The sequence below is a fragment of the Pipistrellus hanaki genome (genome assembly GCF_964339955.1).
Source record: "Pipistrellus hanaki genome assembly, chromosome: 2".
Taxonomy (NCBI): domain Eukaryota; kingdom Metazoa; phylum Chordata; class Mammalia; order Chiroptera; family Vespertilionidae; genus Pipistrellus; species Pipistrellus hanaki.
In genome coordinates this window covers 115,930,474-115,947,887 of record NC_140504.1, presented here as the reverse complement: position 1 = coordinate 115,947,887, position 17,414 = coordinate 115,930,474, and the positions used below count along the sequence as shown (strand labels likewise).

Sequence of the window (17,414 nt, the reverse complement as noted above, 5' to 3'; positions counted from 1 at the left end):
TCTATTTATCTATCCTTATATAGCATAGTGTCTCAATTACTGTAGTGTTATAGTAAATCTTCAAAGCACTTATTCCATAAACTTTGTTCTTCTTTTTCAACATTGTTTTGGTTGTTCTAGAACCTTTTCATTTCTCTATGAATTTTACAAACAAATTGAAAGTTGTCAATTTCAACAGAATGTTTGTTGGCATTCTGATTGACTCATTTGTCTTGATCTAGTAAAGAAATATTAAAAGATGGCTTATACCCACCTTCCACTAATACCATTTCTATTCACTCAGCGGAACTTATTTAGTGACCACTCTGTACTAGCAATGGGAATTCAAAATCAAAACAGCATGGTACCTTCCTTCCTTGTGGGAATGTACAACTGGTAATAGGAACAAGGGCAATCTATCAATGACACAAAGCAACATACTAAATAAGAGGGCAGTACAAAGTAAAGAATACTACATAAACACAGAGAAAAGTCATCCAAATGAAAAAGATCAGGAAAGATTTCCAGAATGAGATTATCTGAGTTTTAAAAATCAGTAGGTAAAGAAAGGGTTTGAGTATAAATGGCATTCCAGAAAGACAGAATACCCCTTCTGATAGCACTGGGGTAGAAAGCAGCTTGTGGATAAGCCCACCACTATGAAAAGTGAAGGAGATTGTAGATGGCTTTCCTTTTCTTTGTCATATGTGTTATAAAAGTCCAAAGAGAATCAAAGATGAGGAACCAGGCAAGGGACAAAAAGGAATTTTTGCCACCCTTATTTTTCACGTGTGTGTTTGCTGGGAGGCCCAACCAAGGAATAACCTGTCTAGGAATAGTACATCTTCAGCTCATTTCCCTTCCTATCCTTAGCACATAATTTGGAAAATGGCAGAGAAGTCATAAGAAACATAACCCCAAATTTCCAGACCAATGGACTTACCAATTTTACTTTTTGGAACTATTTTTTTAAATCAAATATCAATTGAACCTGAATATATAGAAGAGAAAAGCAGAGCTGTTGCTATTGAAGAGAGATGGTGCCTGAAGATCCCCCATCCCCACCATTTGGTAATATCCTTCCCTAAACCCAAAACAGTGATACTGAGGTTCTTTGTAGAACCTTCCAGTATCATAGCCCAATTTGACATCTTTACGACTTCTACTTACAATTAAGATTGAGCCCTAGCCAGTTTTCTCAGTGGATAGAGCATTGACTGGCCAACTAAAGAGTCCCAGCTTTGATTCCAATCAAGGGCACATACTTTGGTTGCAGGTTCCCCAGGTCTGGTCGGGGTGCATGCAGGAGGCAACCAATCAATGTGTCTCTCTCACATGAATGTTTTTCTCTGTCTCTCCCTCTCCCTTCCACTCTCTCTAAAGCTCAATGGGAAAATATCCCCAAGTGAGGATTAACAACAAAAGATTGATCATTACCAGATAGCTGGGGCTTGTGGCTCACATATTTGGAAAGGATCTTATTCAAGAAATAACCTTTTTCTTTTCTAAATTTAACTCCTCAAGTTCAAAGCTAAATTATGTTACCCAAAATTTTTAACCAATGGTCTTTGAGAAACTATTATAGATAAGATTAGATATACAATTGTATTCTATAAGAGTTACAGAAATCCTAGCCTTTATGGGAACATAACTTTTAACAGTGAAATTTAGCGGGATACCAGTTTTAACAGCAAGAAGTCATTTTGTTATAATCATATAAAATGTGCACTCAGAATAAGAAAAATACATTTACCTTTTAAAAGAAGCAGAAAAAAAAATAGTACTTTTTCAAAATGTAAGATATGTGCTATAGAAAATTAGAGAATCAAGAAATATCACTTTTTTCCCAGCATCAAGTTAAAATCTGCTCAATCCCTCTTAACTGACATGGAGAAGTCCAGTATTGGTCATGCTTTAAGGCCTGCCCTGTCCTTTGAAATGTACAGGGATCCAGGGCTTATTCTGAGCTTAGGGTGAGAATTACTCAACGTGATTTCAATGCCAGGGCCTAAAGGCAGGTGGCTCCACTTCAGAACCAAGCACAGGCTAGCCATCGTATTTAAGGGGCCTCCAAGCATGGCATTTCCTGGCTGGTTTCCCCACTGTTCCCCAGTCCCTGTTGGCCCACCTCCTGAATGGTTGGCCTCCCTTGTCAGCGCTCAAAGAGCATTGCCTCTGTCCCTCATATTTGAACAACCCAGGTTTAATCTCTCCCCATGGACTTAAGCCTTGACCTCAGGGAGGCAGTCCACCCCTCTCAGAGCACAAACAAAATTTTATCTATTCTGTACTCCATAGTAAGTATTTGGGAGAAGTTCTAAACATTTTTAAAAGTAGAAATAAAAAAAATAATTATATATTTTCACTTTAAGAATTGAACATAAGTGGTAACATGGTGTTTCTGTTTCTAATCTTTTTATTTTTATGAAAGAAGGCAATTTTCTCTCTAAAAAGAATTTAAACATTCCAGAAACATTTTTAAATGAAAGTTAAAAAAAATTTCTCTCCAAGAAATAGTCATTATTATCATTTTATGTACATTATACCAATTATATATCTAAATTTATTTTTATCCTCACTGAGATTATTTTTCCCCCCATTGATTCTTAGACAAAGTGGAAAGGAGGGAGGACTAGGGGAGAGAAAGAGAGAGAAACATGGATGTGAGAGAGACATATTTATTGGTTGCCTCCCACAAGCACCCTGACCTGGGCCAAGGATCAAATCCACAATTAAGATATGTACCCTTGCCAAAACCGGTTTGGCTCAGTGGATAGAGCGTCAGTCTGCGGACTGAAGGGTCCTGGGTTTGATTCTGGTCAAGGGTATGTACCCTGGTTGCGGGCACATCCCCAGTAGGGGGTGTGCAAAAGGCAGCTGATCTATGATTCTCTCTCATCGATGTTTCTAACTCTCTATCCCTCTCTCTTCCTCTCTGTATAAAATCAATAAAATATATATTTTTAAAAAAAGATATGTACCCTTGATTGGGGAATCAAACTTGTGACCCTTCAGTTCGTAGGCCAATGTTCTATCATTGAGCCAAACCTCAAAGGCAAGGATTAGATAAGATACTTTAAGAGAGAAATAACATTTAAAATCATAAATGGGATTATACTAGAATGCTAGTTTAAATTAAAAGTATTATACTATTTTTTATGGGTGGGTTTTTTTTAGATACTAGAGGCCCAATGCATGAAATTTGTGCAAGATTAGGCCTTCCCCCAGCTGCCAGCACAGGTTTCCCTCTGGCACCTGGGATCCTGGCTTCCCTCACAGCCCCAGCTTCATCCAGAATGTCATCCAGAAGGATGTCCAGAAGGACTTCCAGTCTAATTTGCATATTGCATTTTTATTATTATAGATTTTTTATATACAATAAAATGTACAAATTAAAATGTATAATTTGATTACTTTGGACTCATGAAACCATCCTCAAAATGAAAATAATGAGCATGTCCATCACTGCCCAGAAGTCTCCTTTGTGATTTCTCCTTTTGATGACTCCTTGCTTTGTCTGCCATTCCCAAGTATCAGCACTCTGCTTTCTGTCATTAAACATAGATTTAATTTTCTAGAATTTTACATGAATGAACTAATGCAGTATGTACTCTTCTTTGTCAGCTTCTTTATGCTTCTTTATCCCCTTTTGAGATTCATCTGTGCTATCATTGTGCACATCAATAGTTTGTTTCATTTTTTCTGAGTAGTGTTGCATTTTGTAGATGAACCACAATTGGTTTATCCATTTATTTGTTGGTGGACATTTGAGCTGTTTCCAGTTTTTAGAATAAAGCTAGGAATATTCACATAGAAATCTTTGTATAAGCATATCCTTTATTTGTTTTAGATAATACCTAGGAGTATGATGGCTGAGTCATATGGTCAATGTATGTTTAATTTTTAAGAAGCTGCCAAAGTGGTATACCATTTTACATTCCCATCAGCAGTGTGTAAGAGTCCCTAGTGTTCAATCTTCCCCAACAGACTGTTATGATCAGTCTTTTTAATTTTAGACTTTCTAATATGTATATTGTGTTATCCCATGAGAGTTTTTATTTGCATTTCCTTATGACCGACAATGTTAGCATCTTTTGTTGTGCTTGTTATCCATGTATCTTCTTTGATGTATTATCTTTTAAAACAGATTGCCCATCTTTTATAATTTTTTTTCATTTTCTTATCATTGAGTTTCAATATTCTGGTTACAAGCCCTTTATCATATATATGATTTACAAATATTTTTGCCCACTAAACTTATCTTTTCATTTTGATTAGCGATGTCTTTCAAAGAGCATAAGTTTTAATTCGATTAAGTCAAATTTGTAAATATATTCTTTATGGGTTATACTTTTGGTATTATATCTAAGGAATCCTTGACTAACAGAAGGGCACATATTTTTTTCTGATGTTTCCTTCTAAAAGCTTTATAGTTTTAGGTTTTAAATTTGGGTCTATGATTCATTTTGAGATAATTTTTTGTCTATGGTGCAAGGTATAAATCAAAGTTTATATTTGCATATTAATATCTAATTGTTCCAGCAGCATTTGTTGAAAATATTATTCTTTGTCCCTGAAATTGCCTTTACAACGTTGTCAAAAATTAGTTAATTATATTTCTGGAGTTTCCGTGTTTTCTGTTGTGTTCTATTGTTCTGTTTGTATTTATATCAAACAGTGTTGTGCTATTTAATTTAAAATACTGCACTTAATTGTATTCAAATTCTATTAAATTTTAAGTTTTATTTAATTTTATTAAATTTTACTTTTCACAGAAGAGGAAATTGAATTACCATAGAAGAAATTGTTAGCTTTAAATAAACGTTTCCTCACTATCAGAAATACTATTTTCTAACAGATCCCTCTATTATTAAAAATGTATGAAACCATTAAAAGAGTAAAGTAATTATATTTTTAAATTATATTTTAATGTTATATTATATCAGTTAACTAAGAGAGATCAACACATTAAAATATTAGCAATCCTATTCTTTCTTTCCTCCCTCATGTCTAATTTTTCTTAGAATCGTTACTGTTTTTACATTATCAAGTTTTATATTATAGTTCATATTCATTCTATAACTACTTTAATTCCCAAAGGTTTTTATACCCAAATGAATTTTCTCACCACAGGATCCCTTTCACCAACACTCATCCCCTCAAGATCTGCCCCTCCTCCCTTCTGCGCCCCCCCCCCCCCCCACAACACACACAGTCTCTGCTTCTGGGTTCTTTGTTTGATCAGCCCTTAATTTTTTTTTTTATGTCACTTTTCAAGTAGTTTGGTTTTGATGGATGCTATATTTCCTGAGATGCTTCATGTTTGAAATCTGCACTGATTGTCTTTATATTTGCAGAACATCTTAGCTCTGCATAATATTCTTGGGTCAACCTTTCTTCCTCTCAGGACTATTGATTGACTGTGCTTTGATTGACTGTGTTTTGCCATTGAATGGTGCTATGGAGAAGTCTGAAAGCAGCCTAATTTCCTCCCTATTTTCTAATTTGCATTTTCTGTCTGTATTATTTCTTTATCCTTAAGTTCAAAAAGCTTAATTAGTTCAAGTTTCTAGGCAATGAGCATTCTGCATCAAGTTACCCTGAAGCACAGATTTCTCTTTCAATGTATAAATGCAACTCTTTCTCGGTAAAATTTCCTTATTTTATGTCATGAATATATCTTTTTTTCATTTGTTGGGTTCTCTGTTTTAAGGATACTAATTATCCTTGTCTTTCATAACTATTAGCTTTTCTCTAAAGAACTTCATCTCTTCGTCTTTTTCATTGGTATATTCTTTATTTCAAGCTTTTCTTCGTTCATTAATTATATTTTTAGTAGCATCTATTCTGTTTCTTATAGTTTGTCCCTTTTTAGTTCCATGATGATGTAATTTGTTCCTTATTTTTTTCCTTTCTGTGATCTCCTAAGAGATTGTGTTCCTTAATTTTGTTTTCATAGAATTATTATTTTAATATTCTCCTCTCCCACCCCTCTCTTCTTTCCTCATTGCTTCTTTTCTTTTTATTCATGTTCATCCTAGTATAGTTCTTCTTAATTGGTCTATTTGCTCTAATCTAATGTAGATAATATCTTTACTCTCCCCAATCTATGATTAGTTTGATTTCTCCTCTGCATATCAGCTTGAGGCCAATGTATTTTATTCTCTATACTGGGAAAGATTGGAGCAGGGAAGGGAGTTTAGGTGCAGAGATGGCCATCTCTTTTAGAATACTCAAGGTCTGCTTTTTGTTTTAAGATTCTTCAAATTTCTCATTCCAGAATCCACTTCACCTGGTTGGAGGCATATCTCACTACCATGGGTGAATAATGCTCAGGCTTTGTGTCATTTCTCACTGTCCCATAATCTCTCTTTTAAAAGATTAGACTTTTTTTTTTTATCAAATTGTCCACAGCATTTGTGTCCACTATTCTTGTCAAAATAAGAAAAAGAACTGCATCTTTATTCAGTTTGTTTCTTTCAAAATTTTTAATTTTAAATGAGAAATCTCAGGATTGTATTGAGTTGACAGTAAGGCTTTTGAAGAGCTGATGGTTAGGGTTAGGGTTAGGGTTAGGGTTAGGGTTAGGGTTAGGGTTAGGGTTAGGGTTAGGGTTAGGGTTAGGAGCTGAGCCATGTTATCTTTATCCTAACTCCATAATCCTCATAAGAAAATATGGAACCAGATTTTAAAGTTTATTGAATTATTAGAGGCCCAATGCATTAGAATTCATGCACTGGAGAGGGGGTCTCTCAGCCTGGCCTGCCCTCTCTCACAGCCCAGGCACTTTTAGGAATGGGAAGTGACCCTGCGAATAGGATGGTGACACCCCCATCACACCTCTGGGGCTACCACTGCCGACAGTGCAAGCCTTTGCCTGCCCTGGTTACCTGAGCCTCCAGTGGCACTGGGAGGCTGGGAAGCTGCCATCTGAGGCTTGTCTGTGCCTCAGGTGTTGGCTGGGCTGCAGACATCGAGGCTTACCTGCACCTCAGGCTGACCCTGGGTGTCTGGGGACTGAGAGGACTGGGGGACTCTGGAAGTAGGTACATGGAGCAGCCAGGGCTTACCTGGCTAAAGGGACTGGGTGCCACCATCTTGTGGCTATGGATGCTGCCATCTTTGAGGGTGTGGCAGTCAATTAGCATATTTCCCCCTTATTGGCTATGGGTGCTGCCATCTTTGTGAGAGTGTAGTGGCCAATTAACATATTCCCTCTTTATTAGATATGATGTTATACAACTGAGTTGCTAACAATGACTTTTTTGGAAGGGCTGGTATTTCATGTTTTCATGCTGTAGCTATTATGGGAGGACAATTTCATGCAAACCTTACTTAAGTTTAATAATGCTCCCTGTCCAAAGTCCTGGGCTCCTGTTGTCTCCTTGACCATCTGTGATGCAAGACCGAGACATTTCATTCTGTTACTGGTCTATCTATGAGTTCATGATAGGGTGTTAAAACAGCCCAGTGTGGCATAGAAGTGATGCCTTTGAAGTGTCCCAAACAAATCTTGTTGTATAGGGAGGAAGTTATTACTTTAACCCTTCCCATATGTAACTAAAGACTTACCTGTTTCAGTGTCTGGGCTCTCCAGAAATCAATGTTCTAATAAGAAAACAGTAGCTAATCTGGCCAAATGCTAATAAATGATAGTTGTGATTTATCTAACAACAGGAGAAAAGCTCAGCATTAACAATTAAAAGGTCTGTAGAGGAGCTGACTTTTTTTCTTCCTCTTCCTCTTAGCTTATTGAGTTCAGTTAATGGCTTTCTACTTGAAAATCAGTCATGAACCATAGTTTAGTAACTTTTACCCTGAGATTCATAAGACCACTTCTATTACTCAATGGTAAGATAAGGAAATGGTCATGTGAGTTAGAGCTGATCTATCTGTCCATAAAGACCACACTTCATTATTACCCTCTAAGGCACTCTTCAGTCTTTGTTATAATAGATGCAGAATTTTAAATAATCCACTGCAGTGAGAAGTAATGCTCATGAATAGAACCAAATGGCTGGTTAACCCCTCCTGCAACTCAGTCATCCCATGGAGTTACAGAATGAAGTCAAAGTTTACAACAAAGGCCTGAGTTTGAAATTAATTGAACAAGGTCTTTCAGAAATCTTCAAAGGATTTCATTTTTTCTACATTAAACAAATTAACTAGGTAGTAACCTTCACTTCAACCTGGTTGTACAGAGTCAAAGGGGGGAAACAGTTTGTCTAACTCATATTGAATGGGGATCTTCTAGAGAACACTCCCAGAAGAACCCTCTTTGGGAAATGCCACTCAGTGATAGAGTGAATTTCATATTTTAGTGGAGGGTTTGTCATTGAGAGTAAGAGGTATTTGTCTTGTTTTCATCTAGAATTTTCTATTTCATCCAACATTACCTTTTTACATGATACCCAGGCAGAGCTCCTAATAGGTCCCTGAGACTGCCATGTTGTTTTATGACATCAACCATTTATTGAAACTGTTTCCATTATACAGGTGACCTTTTGTAGCCACCAGCCCCTCAAAACCTAGCTTTCATGTCATTTCCCATATTCAGCTCACCATCTCCAGCCTAATAAAGCAGATTACACCCTCCTTGGACCCCCACTCCACCTATACACCTTTCTGTCTTAATACCAGTAACCTTTACCTGCACTGGATTGATTTCTTATCTATCTCTCCCCAGGGAGAAGGTCTTATTCTTATCCAGTGTTGAGTTTATGAGTGATTATTCAACTACTTGAGCACCTGTTCTTTGCCAATACTTGCTAGAAATCAGAAAGACAGATGTTTATCTCTGTTCTCAATTAACGCATGGCCTACTGGGAAAGATAGACTCCTATATAGCTAAACTCAGCAAGCCTACTAGGAGTCTGGGCAAGTGCCAATGCTGAGTCATTAGTGGGCAAGATAGTGAATACATAAAAACTCACTACATTTTAATATATCTTCTGAGGTTTTTACAATTCAAACAAATCTGTTTCAATTGCATGTTTCACTTTGCCTACTAATGTCTTCTCAGTCTAGTCTAAACCTATGCTTCCAAAACTAATATAGACACAAATAACCTAGGAATTTTGCCAAAATTCATACTCCGAGTGAGCAGATCCATGGAGGTGCCTGAGATTCTGCATTTCCTGATGTGGATCTGGGACACCCCCCCCCCCACACACACACACACACACACACTCCTCAGGGGGAACCTCGTTCAACTGAAATATTCCTTCTAAGTTTTATCAACATTGGTATGGGATAGGATCATTCTGCATCTCTGCACCTCCTACCAGTCTAGATATGGCTTCTTCTTTAATTCCCTTGTTGTAGGACTTCCATCCAGCTCAATTTCAGGGGACTCTAAATGATAGATTTTCTGTAGTTCAGCTATAATTTTGATGAGGTTATGGAAGGAAGTGAGTACCATGTTTACTTATGCTGCCATCTTGACCAGAAGTCTCTTGTTAACTTTAAATGGTTCCCATGTCAGCATCTGTTTAATTTTTCAATTCATTAGAGTCTGCCACTCATCATCAAAGTAAAAATCTCTTAAACCATGAGACTTTGACCCCTCACTCTAACTATACACCTTTTGCACTTGTCAGTTTTAAATTATCCTTCTATAAAATCCTACTTGATCCCTACTTGAACTGTTTTCTTATGTAAGCTTCTTCCTCTCTTTCTCACATCACTTTCCAGCACTATTTCAACAAGATCAGATGCCTGATGTGCATCTCCTCCAAAGCACATGGAGAAGACATTACAAGTCTTCCTATCTACTATTCAACACCACCTTACTAAAATGATATGCTGTTTAAGAGGCAGTCTAGTTATTTGGTTTGCCCTTGCGCACTTAGTCATTACATCACTTTCCTTGACATAACAACAGTGGATTAAACAATAGTGAACAGTTTTTTTTTTATCATGTAGGATATATGGAAGACAATGGAAGACTTATCTTGCCTAATGTCAGAGTCTGGAGAAAACTTTTCTAAATGATCTTTCTTCTCACCACCTGTGGTCTCATTTAGGTTAATTCCAAAGATGATGAAGGTGTACTGGTTGGATCCTGGGACAATGTCTATGCCTATGGCGTGCCCCCATCAGCCTGGACTGGAAGCATTGACATTCTGTTGGAATATCAGAGTTCTCAGAATCCAGTTCGGTATGGTCAGTGCTGGGTTTTTGCTGGTGTCTTTAACACATGTAAGTAGCCAATTGAGTAATATGTTTTTAATGTAAAGGAAATTTCACTTCATGGCATTTTATCTATAACCTGGCAAAGAGACTTAGCAATCCCTGTTGGCTCTATAGAATTTATAGGTGACTGTTCTGGGATGCAGTCAATGTGCAATTAAATTATTCTGAGCCATATATGCTCATAGTTTCTCTTTGACTGCAAGTCTTTATAGAAAGAATGATGGACTATTTTATTTCCTACATAATTCATCATTCTACTTCCAGAGAAATGGAAGGTCCCAGGGGCCAAGTAAGGATGTGGAGGTAATAATATGGCATCTTCTTTTCAGTAACCCCCCAACATTTAAAAAAGGTTAAATAAGTCAAATTTAAATTTTAAAAAAATAATAGCAAATGCTTACTTGTTATCGAGAAGTTTTATAAATATGCTTAATTGTTCATGGTTTATCACTGAGAGGTTTTGTAAATATATCTATTTAATTTTTAGCCTAATGATGGAAGGGATTGTGGCAGGTGGTCTCATCTCCATTTTTTAATCTCCCTTTTACACGTGAGTCTCAATGCCCCTGAGCAATTAGGTATCAGAACTTAATGAACAATCATCACTCCCCAGTTTCCTTTCTGGTTTTTAATTCACGCAACATCCAATCCATAGCAGAAAGCAGAATCATTCTCTTCAGCCTCATGCATCATTTTGTGAAATGCAATTTGCCTATCTAGGACCAATGTTATTGTTAATTCAGTGAACGCTTTTTAAAAATACATTTATTTCAGTGTGTCTTCATCATTGGTAACGATTTTCGTTCACATGCCATTTCTACAGTCTTGGAGAAAACACCAACCACAAATTCCTGTTTATTCATTAGTAAATAATGTTTTACCAAGCTAGCTTTCTTTTATTATTATTTTTCAGAAAAATCAAGGTGGGCTCAGAGGCTAGAAGCAAAAATAAGACCTTTCTTTTTTTTAAATAAATGATTATGAAGCCTATCAGTTTCAACTCAAAGTTGTTATTGTCTAAGAACTAGCCTGGCCTGTGTAGCTTAGTGGCTTGAGCATCATCCCATGGGTCCAGTTTCAATTCCTGGTCAGGGTAAATGCCTGGATTGCAGTCTCAATATCCAGTAGGAGGCATGCAAAAAGCAGCTGATCAATGATTTTATCTCTTTATCTCTTTTCCTTCCTCTCTAAAATAAATTTTAAAATATTTTTTAAAAAAAGAACTAGACAGTGATCCAAGTGAGGAGAAATCATGAGTTTTGTATTGTTTGTTTGTTTGTTTCTTCCCCTTGGCATCAAAATGATTAAGATTATTTCCTTAGCTATTTGAGTATACCCAAAGACTAGAGGAAAATATGTATATTTCCTAAGAGCAATCAAGGTCAATGATTCTGTCTCCTGAAAGGACTGGTCTCTGAAGTTCTAGAGAAAAGCATGAACTTCAAGATAGTAGTTCCCCTCCCTCATGGTTTGCAAGTTAAGACTACAGCACCCACTGGAGGCAGCCACTCTTGTGAAATGATTCCAGGAAAACAGAAAGGGCCCTCTGCCTCCCCATGTCCTACTGCCTATAATCTCATTATCCCAGTGTAATTCCTTCAGACTTAGAACCAGATAAAATAGTGAGCACCTTCCATCCATTTATGCCTTTTGTATAAAAGGGTCACCAGCTCTACTCCAGGCTTCCATGGAAAGTTAGAAAAGGCAGAAGCATGATATGCAGAAGCATAGCGGAAATAAACCCAAAGAGGGAAGCTGGAGGGAAGGAAGTCCTAATGCCCCAGTGTCAAGCTTCACCTTTCCACACTCCAGTGTGGACTTCCAAGGTTGTTCTATTCAAGGAGGTGGATAACCTTTGGTTAAAAATGCTAAATTATTCTGAGAAAATATAAGGCAAGCCAAGTCATTAATCTTAAATTTGTCAGCAGAATTATTTCTAATGAGCCCTGATGTGTGGTGTCCTGGGAGCCAAGGAGGGCATGTGGATTAAGTTTAATCAATAGGTACATATGGCAAGAGATGCATCCGGGTAATTTGTTATCTAACAATTAAAATGAATCTGTGGTATTACCCCCTACCAAGTGTCACAAAGAAATTCCACCTGAGACAGCGAACCCTACTGAGGACCTGCGTCTTATATTCCTAGCTTCCTATTAGCTATTTTTTAATTTTATTTTCAGAAACATAATCCTTTGCTGGACTAAAATAATACCATTCTGGCAATTGTATGGTTTGCAACAAACAATTGGATGCTGTTACTGGGCTTCTGTTTCAGCTGACTTCATCTGGCCAACTTCAATTCTGAATGACCCTGCAGCAAGGTCTCTCTCTGCAGCTTTGGTCCTGGCAATAGCCCCTTCTCCAGCATGGAATATTTGAGGACAACATGTGCAAATGGGGTTTTTCATGTTGGTATTAAAATGAAACAGAGTCCAGCCTTGAAAATTTCCTGAGCAGAAAGAAACACAGTTTACTCATACAAAGCTCACTTTAGCTTATTTTGCAAGGCTAATATGGCCTTGATCATTTCTTTCTTATGCATATGGAAATCATGGGCAGACCTTGAACTGCTTCCTAAGGTCAATATAAGTTAACCACTGACCAATTCCTTATCTTTTAAGAATATCCTAATATAACCAGTCACTACGAAGAATAAACAGGTGCTGATTCTTCACTATATAAGCTGCTTTATGATAATATATCCTTGCGCCTCCTTCCATGTTTTGTTTTGAGTGTTCCTGGTTAGTGAACTGTCTTTTTGGTATATGCACAATAAACTAATTACTACTTTGGCGATTCATTGGTTTTACTTTTGTTATTTCTGATCTTTGACATTGTCGAAGAAGCAAGTCTTTATGAGAAAGGATTGCTCCCTATGTATTTATTAATTTTGGGTGACATGGTGCATTCTTTCCTGCAGTTTTGCGATGCCTTGGGATACCAGCAAGAGTTGTTACCAATTATTTCTCAGCTCATGATAATGATGCCAATTTGCAAATGGACATCTTCCTGGAAGAAGATGGGAATGTGAACTCCAGACTCACCAAGGATTCAGTGTGGTGAGTTTGATTTACAAGGGCATTTGCTGAAATCAAATTAAGGTGACATTACGCATTTCCCACAAGTCAGACTTGGTCTACTGTTTCTTTCTATTCTATTTAAGGATTGTTCGATACCATAGGCAAAAATGTCTGATTGTCAGAGTTTTTCACCTAAAAAATGAGATATGTTACTGAACAGGCAGTTTGAGTTCTTAGTAATAAAGATGGGCCAACTCATTATGAAAGAAACCACTGATAAAGGCCATTGTTTAAATGGCTAGAACATATTATAGCTCTTCTCTACTTTAGTTTATGAACAATATGGTGAATGGCAGAGATATAGGAGCCAAGCATTATCTATAGGAGTCAATACTCTCAGGGCCATATAGTTAAGCTAACATTTATTAAGCATTTACCATGTACCAGTTTCCGTGTGCATGATCTTATCTAATTCTTATCAAGTCGGTGTTTATTAATATCTCCATTTACAGATGAGGAAACTGAGGCCCAGAGAGCTTAAAGTTCAATTTACTCAAGGCCAAACATCTAGTTCGCTGAGAATAAAACCAAACTGAACTTTGACCACAATTGTTTTTTGCCTTGGCAATATAGGATAGATCTTTGAGTATAAAAATGTTGTTCTTGATTTGTGACATCATCATTCAGTCAGAGATAGAAATAAGAGTCAGGTTGTCATTGTTACCAAATACCAATCACAAGTTCTTTCACTGCCCTGAACAACTGCATCACAGCTAGCTACAGGGAGTTTAACATTGCAAAGAAATTTCCTTTTTCCATGGCAACCACTACGTCTTAAAAATATTCTAGAAAGATGGGGAAAATCGTCCTGGCCAGTGTGGCTCAGTTGGTTGAGCATTGACTGGTGCACCAAAAGGTTGCCAGTTCAGTTCCCAGTCAGGGAACATGCCCAGGTTACAGGCTGATCCCTGATCAGGGTGAGTGTGAGAGGTGGTCGATTTTCTCTCTCACATCCATGTTTCTCTCTCCCTCCCTCCCTCTCTCTAAAACATCAATAATAACATATTTATTTTTTAAAAAATTCAAATTTAAAGGGCATTTATGAAGGTCTATATGGGAGGAAATTGCCAGGCATTGAACTAGGTAGGATTTTCAAGCCAAAAATGTGTCTCCTCTGGGTGTTCTTTCAAAGAAATAAAGCTAAAACTCTGTCAGTTGTAAAAGCAGCCAAAATGGGATGATAGGAAGTTATAAGATGATTTTAAGAGAAATTAAAAGTTAGAAGTGCCTTAACTCCCCCATGTTACAGGGATGGATCACAGTTGTAGGAATAGTATTAACTCTCCAGAACCAGTAAACGCTCTTTTGAGAATGTTGAAGGAAGGAAATAGCTGAACTAGTAGCAAAGTGCCACTATGAATAAAAACCAGCAGTTCATTTGCAGGGAATGAGCTGAGCAATGGTAAGCTGGAGAGTTCAGGCAAGACAAAACCTCACCTCTGCAAACAGAACAGCAATTTAAAGCACCATTTAAGCCCTTGGAATCACAGTATAGCAACCCTGCATGTATATGAAATGAGAAAACCAGACCAAAATAGCCTCCCCAAAAGCCTGTTGTGACAGTTGAAAATGGCAACATGAGAATTATTTGGCCTTCCGCACTGCATGAGCACACACACACACACACACACACACACACACTGCCTTTGTAGTCAACTGCAGTTTGAAATTATTCCTCCCTATTCCTTGATCCAAATGCCTCCCATCATAAATCCCTAGGAGGCCATAAACAAAACTGATACTAAATTGTAAAGCTGATAGAGCTTGATTTTGGTAACCCTTTCATCTTTCAGCTCCCTCTCCAAATTCCTTCCCCTGTTTCTGCCACTCTTTGCTCCTTCTTCGCCTTCCCCAAATTTCCCATCACCCTGGTCTGGGACCCTCCCTCATCCTCCACAGCCAGGCTATTGCCCTGGGCTCCTCTCCCCTCCCCACATTTGGTGCTGGCATAGCAGGCTTCTAATATATAATGACTGACCATCTGATTAACTGGATGGCTGACATTAAAACTCAGGGCATACCAGACCATGCAGCACAGGGAAGAAAGGGCGCAGTCAGGTCTATGTCCAGGGCCAGACACTGCCATTGACTAGCTGTGTGAACCTGAGCTAGACACAACCTCTCTGTGCCTTTCTTTTCTCCTTTGGAGATAAAATTTTCTACTTGACTCAGCACAGAGCCAAGCATAATAGGTGCCTAATGAGTGTTGCTTGTTATCACTGCCTTGGTCATTAGCCACACAGCTGGAATTCCTTAGAGGCAATATGTCCCCATCAACTCAAGCACAGTGAAGCATCAGAATAAGAGGAGTGCCAGTGTGCTAAAATGACTGTGCTATTTCTATTACTTTGGGGTATTTTTTAAAACAAAAACAGAAATCTGTGCCTCCCCTGTGCAAAACCACTAGTGGAGCCTAGAAGCTACAGATGTTCCGGAACAGAAGCATTTCTAAGCCCTTCGTTGATTGAGGGGCCTGTGGGGCTGCCCTGATATATGGCCACAAAGTCACACTCTGTCATGGGGAGATATTTGTGTGGCCTTGAGAAAAGGGTTTTACTGCTGGGAGCTTTAGCTTCCTTATCAGTAGAATGAGGGTAATCTTGATAGTGACATTTCCTAATGGGGCAGCTGTGACAAATGAGGTAATCCAGGCAAAGTACTTACCACAGTGCTGGGCCAGGACTGCTCACCCAGCGCCTGCTAATGAGATGAGAAACAGGTGCTCCTGAGCTGCAGGGAGCTCACTGGGACAGAGGTTTATTTGGGAAGAGTTGTGGGCATCTACTGACCCCCGAGAGGCCAGCGCAGCGTGCTGGCAGCACATGGCCTAGGGAATTTTCTTGCAGAGCTCTCGGGGCAATTGGTCTCCCCCAAGGCCCCAGACTCACTTCCCTCCACAGGCTCCAGTGAAACCAACTCGCTCCAACGCCCTCTCAGCTTGTTAGGTGGCTCCTGTCCTCCCTGCCCTGCCTCTTTCCTCTCTTCCCAAAAAAAACATGAGAATGATTTCTGGTTTCTCTCATTCGTGCCTCCAGCATCTCTTCACCGAGGTTCTGATGGTACAAACTTTGTGGTGAATGAATGTTTCTAGTTGGGTCTCAAAGCCCAGGGTGTCCTCTTTTCCACAACTCAGCCAGGTCCAGCAAGCCCTGAGCAGAAATAAGCCAGCCCCAGGGCTCAGAGGGGAGCACAGGAATGCGCGTGGGGAGGGGGTGTCACGCTCCAAGCAGTCCTAAGCCACGAGAATGAGATGTGGGTTTCACTCCATATCCAGACTCTTCTCCCTTTGTCAACACTGGGACTGGATGCTCATTTGCCTGCATTCTGGTTTGCATGGTGGGTTTCCCCTCCGTGGTGCCTCCATCATAGGGGGCAGCAATTTTGTACAGAATGGGCACCGTGCTGATGCCTACAGAGTAAAGAGTCAGCTTCTCAGCCATTCAGGAGAGGGAGAGGCCGAGGAACTTAGCTGGGCAAAGTAATTGGATCTCAGAGTTGCAAATGAAATTCCGAGTGGGCCAACACAGGTAAGACATCCTGGAAGGAGCAATTTAAGCCGCCTGTCCCCAGTGTGCTGATGGGATTTGAATTATGTGCAGCCTCTGAGGAAGGCATCAATGAATCACTGTGAACACTTTAATGAAGATACTTGAGCAACATTGAGCTGCAGTTCACAGTGAATGTGGATATGAGGGCTCATTGAGGAGAGAGAGTATGGACTCAGTCTGATGGGCAATGGAGAAGTCTCTTTTGGCCTTACCTTGGAAAAGGTCAGTTTAGCAACCTCATTACAGGACAATCTCAATGGAAATGGAAGCAATGATAAAAGGGATGGTGGCGCTTGTTAGGGTTGTAAAAGGTATTTCAATGAAAGGCTCCTCTAGTTAATGAAAGCATTGTCCTGGGTGTTTTTGCTAGAGAAACGGAGCAGAGTTGGTCATTCTAGGTGAAAACTGTCCATCTTTTGGCTTGCCCTCACCAGAATGCAATCCCTACCATGGGGAGCAATGTCCCATCTAATTTATTTTTGTTTGTTTTGCCTGCATGTAACAGAGCGCAGGGCATAGAACAAGAACTTAATAAATGGAGTTAGTTGAAAATATTTACATGTTTATTTAACTGAATGAGTGTCATTTAATTCATTCAACAAGCATTATTATG

At 38.8% G+C, this 17,414-nt stretch overlaps 1 protein-coding gene across 3 annotated transcripts in view; it reads left to right on the top strand.

The window, feature by feature from the left end:
- Window positions 1-17,414, top strand: part of F13A1 (coagulation factor XIII A chain) — a 167,393-nt gene that overhangs the window by 90,781 nt on the left and 59,198 nt on the right. For all 3 annotated transcript variants that reach the window (XM_084873186.1, XM_084873185.1, XM_084873187.1), the window contains 2 exons: window positions 10,005-10,179; window positions 13,094-13,232. In XM_084873186.1, the coding sequence (XP_084729312.1) occupies window positions 10,005-10,179; window positions 13,094-13,232 (314 nt within the window). The remainder of the gene's footprint in view (window positions 1-10,004; window positions 10,180-13,093; window positions 13,233-17,414) is intronic.